The sequence below is a fragment of the Amblyomma maculatum genome, unplaced genomic scaffold, assembly GCF_055883805.1.
Source record: "Amblyomma maculatum isolate TAMU_Amacu unplaced genomic scaffold, ASM5588380v1 scaffold_29, whole genome shotgun sequence".
NCBI classification, from domain to species: Eukaryota; Metazoa; Arthropoda; class Arachnida; order Ixodida; family Ixodidae; genus Amblyomma; species Amblyomma maculatum.
Genome location: NW_028146754.1, coordinates 101,959 through 107,928, shown reverse-complemented (window position 1 = coordinate 107,928; position 5,970 = coordinate 101,959). Strand labels below are relative to the sequence as shown.

At 48.2% G+C, this 5,970-nt stretch overlaps 1 protein-coding gene and 1 pseudogene across 1 annotated transcript; one reads left to right on the top strand and one right to left on the bottom strand.

Annotated features, from left to right (window-relative positions):
• The first annotated feature begins 747 nt into the window (after positions 1–747).
• Positions 748–3,624, top strand: LOC146170876 (uncharacterized). The gene is made up of 4 exons (XM_084586727.1): positions 748–941; positions 1,960–2,500; positions 2,817–3,019; positions 3,135–3,624. The coding sequence occupies exons 1-4, from the start codon at positions 748–750 to the stop codon at positions 3,622–3,624; spliced, it is 1,428 nt and encodes a 475-aa protein (XP_084442853.1).
• Positions 3,270–4,289, bottom strand: LOC146170875 (uncharacterized; annotated as a pseudogene).
• Positions 4,290–5,970: the final 1,681 nt, after the last annotated feature.

Below are 5,970 nucleotides of genomic sequence, written 5' to 3'. Positions count from 1 at the left end.
AACAAGGCTGCAGAGCGACTGCTACAATTGGGTGCACATGCTGGACGTCTTGGAGCGTGGAAAACATGCAACTAACTTTTTTTTACCCCTTTGTGTTGATTTGGAGGTCAAACGCGACCTCTCGGAACTATTTCCTAGGTAATCGTGTCGGCGTTGCTCTTCGTAGAGCTATGCAAGTCGCGCTGCTGCGGTTTCGTCTGTTTGAGGTGAGCTTGATCATTTTCTTCGCGGCCTCCAGTCATGCTCTTCGTTACAGTTTTGTTTGTGCTATTATACTGGGCGATACAAGATAACCGAGTTCGTGTGTTTTGGAAGCAATTGCTTGGTTGTCGTTGTAGTTGCGACGCACATATTTTTTTCGTTTTCCCGCTTATGTAGTGGCACCTTACTAGAAGACCCTTCATCCCACGGGTGTCACTAGCGGTTTGCTAACGTTAAACTCGTCACGACCTGCCGATTGAAACCTCGCATGCCCCGGCTCACCTACTAATCGCCCAAACCGTTTCTTTCCGTTCAGTGCATCAATAGACCCCTTGCAAAAATACGTCACCTACCCGTGATTTTCGGTTTCGGTTTCGATTCGAAAAGCACTCTGGGAAGACTTCCGCCATGTTGGGGGCAGCCTCTCTTTTCTCTTGTTAGCCCTGCGCGCGCCGGTTGCTGATTGCCGATTTTAATACACCACCCGCTGTTAGCGCTAAGCCGCTGCTGCTGCGAAGAAGATGCTTTGTGAATGTGTCCATCACCATGAGCGACATCGTTTATCCAGTGTGTGCGTGGGAAAAAAACCTCGCGGACTTGCCGCCGCTTCGCCGTGCGCATATTGATGCGTATGTGTCTCGGTTGACGGCGACGACGAAATGTCAACGAAGGGCCTACAAGCTTCTCACCGAGAGCTGCGTCGTCGCGTCTTCTGTGTTGGCAAACCATTCCAGCACAACGTAAGTAACCTGTCTTTTGTTTTGGCGCGTTAACGGCTGTTAAAACCGAACAGATGAGGGGCCCTGAAACACGTGCCGTGTTTCTGTACCAGTTGCAATGTATGACTGTTTTGTTTGCCTTTTTTTCCCTACGTGTTTGTTTGAATGGCAGAAAAAAAAAGTACATGCAAGACTGAATACGATTAAGCTGGCGGTGTTGCTGACTTGTTTCGCCTGCGTCGTATGCGTTTCTTTCCCATTCTCTGGGTTTTCAAGCTGCGCGTAAAGCTCCTAGTGTGTGATGTTCGGCATGATTTGGAGGCCACCAAGGAGTTGCGCCTACTTACGTCGACCAGCGAAACGCTGCGACTCTCGAAAGCCAACCGCGGCTCTGGAAAGCTTCGAGTTCTTTTCTGCGAAAAACTCGACGAACCGCGGAGTCGCTGGGGGCGTGGTTAGGTTACGCCAACAAGGAATGAGCCGTGTACTAACGTTGTGTAGCCCCGCCGTGAAGGGCAGTTATCGAGAGCATGCCCCCCATAGAGTACTGACCCGGTAATGCTTGCCCATAAAGCGATCGAGTGTCGCTGGGGGGTAGAAAATATAACGACGCTCTGAAACAGGTACGACTGACTTTTGTCGATACATCCGTTCAAACTTGACCGAATGGGCACGAGAACCGGGCGCACGCGCGGCACCTGTAGTGAAACAGCTGCGATGTCACTTGATTTGTTTTCCGACACTCCGCCGCAGCGCTATCGGCTCACTATGCTTGCTAAATCAGGCGCTCTACGACGTCCTGATGATCGTTCTATATAACGTATGACGAGCGTAAGCTCCGTGCAGCGGGTAGTGCATTAAAACAAGTGTAAGAAGCAACATGACGAGAACGCGAAGCAGCTAGTACTGCGAGCTACGCAGTCGTCCCTTAGTTCTCACCGTTCTGTTGCTCAGTTTTTATTTTTTGAGACTCTTCTCATATGAGGCTGTTTTAGTCACACAACAAATGTTGATGCAGGTACTATTCTCTTTGTTTCAGAAACAACATGGTATTCGTGAGGGCCAGCTGCCACAGGAGCCAGAGAAAAACAGAGCCACCCTATACTGTTTCTGCAGCCTTGTCACAGCAAGGTGACGTGCTTGGTGGGCAGTGCGAGTGTGCTGCTGGAAAATATGCCTGCAACCACTTGCAAGCTGTGTTGAGGGTTGTGGCGCTGCTGCAAGAAAATGGGTTCTTGGAAGCACCACAGCATCTGTCCCCGACCGATTTGCCTCAGCAATGGCGAGTGCCGAGGCGAAATCCTCTGCGGGGAACCAGTATACAGAAGATAGACTGGAGGAAAGTTACAGAAGGTGGGCAAACTGTTTCCCGCAGCTCGAAGATTTACGAGGGCCATGCTGCCAGTGAACCTATCGACCAGCAGCAGAGAGACATCAAAGAATTTGTCGACGCCCTTAGCACATTGGATGGGATGGAACACTTTGCAGCTGTTCTGCAAGCTGCCGAATACAGTGACACCAGTGATACGAAATATGGCAAACGAGTAGAAGGCTCACTGCTGAGCTACAAGCAGTCGTTGGTACCACATGGCTTTTCGGTTCTCATGTCGGGAAACCTGAAGAAACGAGAACAACTGCGGGAGACGCCGCAACCTTTTGAGTGTTTCCGAGACGTCATACCTTGAGTGGTTCGTGGCGGAGTGGATGGGCCTACTGCAACAGTACTCGAGGTATCTTTTCTTATGACCTCTGTTTCGTTTCTTGACATAAAAATGTCCCGTCTCTCAAAAACTGGACACTATTTTTGAAACATGTGGCACATAATAGAGTATTTGTGGCATGCGGTTTCTCTGTAGTATTTACACAGCATGCTAAGAGTTTTCTTTTATTTTTTAGAGAATAGTTGTAACGCCAGCCGAGGCCCAGCAACTGGAGAAGGCGTCAAGAAAGCAACGGCTTAGCCCAACATGGATGCATGCACGCTCCTTCCGTTTGACAGCATCCAATTTTGGAGTGGTGATGAACCGAAAACAGCGGACCGAGAAGGGGCTGGCCAATCTGACTGCTGTAAAGGACTTGTCTCGTGTTAGGGCTGTCAGGTATGTGTATATGTTGCAATTAACTTGTCAGGGCATGTGCCCTATGCAACTGTTTACATAAGTAGCCTGAGAAAGATGTTTGCATTCGTAATGTCACCTGTCTGCTTTATTTCAGGTATGGAATCGCAAACGAAAGCGACGCACTGCTTCGATACAAGGAAACAATGGCTTCAGCAGGCCATTCAGTGGAACTGATGAACTGCGGCATTTTCGTTGACCCAGGCAAACCGCGGCTTGGTGCATCACCTGATGCCATTGCCTTCGACCCCCATGAGCCCTTCCCGTGGGGCACTGTTGAAGTCAAATGCCCTTATTCGCTGCGAGATGCCAAGGAGGAGGACCTTCTGCGTGAAGATTTTTTCATGACGTTTGATGAAAACGGCACACCTGCTCTCAAGGAGGACCACGACTACTTCATGAAGGTTCACGGTCAGATGGGTGTAACCCATACACAATGGGCAGACTTTGTAGTGTTTGGCCCACACTTCCTCAATGTGCAACGGTTAGGTTTCTGTGAGCACAAGTGGACGAGTATGGCAAGTGTGCTTGACAATTTCTATTTCGACACTCTGCTGCCTTTCTACGTAAAGAAGCTGAAGGACTGAATAAATGCATCTACTTAAGGCATCCTTGAAGTGAACACTTGAAAAAAATCATTCACATTCAATAATCAAAGGACTTTGCATGTTGCTTAGCACTGCACAGACTCCCCATATCTGATTTACCAGTGGACCAAGGGATAGCGGAATGGGGCGGACAAAGATGTGGTAACACTTAATGCGCTGTATTCTTCGCTCGACGTGGATGCGACAGGATGCAATATCCTGTGTTTCTTGAACATCTTTTTTTTCAAACTGGCCCTTTCTCAGGAATGGGGAATGTTCAGGCCAACGCCTTTTTCTTCAAGCAGGTCATTGATTTTGAAGCCTTTGTCGGCCATAACAGAGTCCCCAGGAGAAAATGTTTGGTCCAGAAATCCACTTCTTATCACTACTTCTCTATCGGACAGAGATCCCATGAAAAATTCTGATGCAAAAGTCAACAGACCATCCGGTGCTACACCAACAAGCGCCTTGAAAGTGTTGGCGGATTTATAGTTTGAATATGTTCCTGACTGTGTTACGAGAGAACTTGATACCTCGCACCTAATCTCGGTGGCGTCAATAATCACTCTTGTAGAGGGGTAGCGGTCACGGAAAACAGCAGGCATGTGGTTGTCGATCACACTTCGAGGCGCCCACAAAAAAATTTTTCCCAGCTGCACATACATGAGGCTCACCCAGCTAGAAAACACTCTTGACACCGTACTAACAGAGATGACAAAAATGTGCCCAAGGTGTGGGTGGAAAAATCCTGTCCTGAGTTTCAACAGTGTGAGGAATAGCTCTTCCTCTGGAAAAAGCTTGCGAGGACGACCTCTGACAACAATCACTGGACAGGCATTGCCTCTTGTTATACACATTACATGCATTTTCCCCCGGTTTTAACATTATCAGCAACTTCTGGAAATGCTGATAGCTGAGCAGTCCCGTATACAACTGCATGCTGGTGTCGTCATTCTTGAACTTGTCGAGAGTGAATATTCTTGGCTGATGTTTTTCGTTCAGTGCTCGAAGTTCTTCCACTTGCTGCACGGCCATTTCGCACTGCTGCTGGAGAGTTTCATTCGCTTTTGATAGCTCAGAACTCTTCTTTTTAGCTTCCTGAAGTTCACATTTCACTTCTAGACACTTCTTGAGATGTGTTACATAAGCATAGAGGCCCTTCAGCTCCTCACACTTGGCCTGAAGCTCTGCTCTTATGTTGGGGCATGCAGAACAATCTTGAGAGTCCAGTGGTTCCTCTCCCAATTCCATGGGTACAGAGTCACAGTCCGCAGTGTCGTCATGGCTTGTCAGATCCTCGTCATCTTGAGTACTCCCATGAGCACAGGTTTCTTCTGACTGTGCACTGCTTGTGCTAGGCGACTGGTCACTGTTGACGCGCAGCAGAACGCGCTGCTTTGGTGGCCGCCGTTTGGTCACTGCCCTGGAAAATGGGAATTCAGAAGTAGCAGCATTTTCTTTCAGGAAACGCCTTCCACTTGCCACATTGTTGACAAAAACATCTGGCTTAAAGTGTCTGGAGCACACCTTTGTCGACTGATCTACAACAAAATTAGGGCCTGGATCTCTCTTTATATCCACTATCCACTTCTTGAGAAGCAGCTTGTCTCTTGGGAACTTGTGGTAAGAGATCTGCAAAAGGTGGTATGAATGACACTGTGAGTGACTTGGCTTGTTAGCTAGTATGCAGACAATGGTAGACAAAAGAGTGTTATGACAGAAGTCAGCCCTTAACGAAGGAAAGCGTAAGGCAATGTGTTTTTTTATTTATGGTGCTCGCCAATGGGTCATTGGCAGTGCAACAATTTTCCTAAAATACTTGATGTAGAAATTTTTACACTTCTCATTAGTTAATGAATAAAAAGAGCATTTCTTATGCTTTCCTTCGTTTCAATGACTGCTGGCTTCATATGAATGGTTAAATGGGTTATGACAAGTTAACTCGATCGATCACGCAGATAAATGCACACCAATGAAATCGGCCGTACCCGCCGCAGTGGCTCAGTGGTTAGGGCGCTAACTACTGAACTGGAGTACCCAGGTTCGAACCCGGGCGCGTTTCGATGAAGGAGAAATACAGTGCACGTTAAAGAACCCCAGGTGTTCGAAAGTATTCAGAGCCCCTCCCCCCCTCCCCCCCTACTACAGCGTCCTTCGTAGCCTGGGTCGCTTTGGGACGTTAAAACCCAGTACCATAAACGAAATTACGCGCTTGAGCACATGCGGCGATGGTGTGGCAAAAGCGTCTTGCTGCAATCTCCGGGCAGCCTCAGCAATATTTCCTGCAGTTACCGCATTTCGATTCGAGCGAGACGTAAACAAGTGTGCTATGTGATGCGAGTCCAT

Bases quoted from the DNA above. Each gene is read 5' to 3' on its own strand.
- LOC146170876 (XM_084586727.1), top strand. From the start codon at position 748: ATGAGCGACATCGTTTATCCAGTGTGTGCGTGGGAAAAAAACCTCGCG. The intron at 2,501-2,816 runs GTACCACATGGC...TTTATTTTTTAG, and splicing joins TGAGCTACAAGCAGTCGTTG to AGAATAGTTGTAACGCCAGC. The intron at 3,020-3,134 runs GTATGTGTATAT...GCTTTATTTCAG, and splicing joins TCTCGTGTTAGGGCTGTCAG to GTATGGAATCGCAAACGAAA.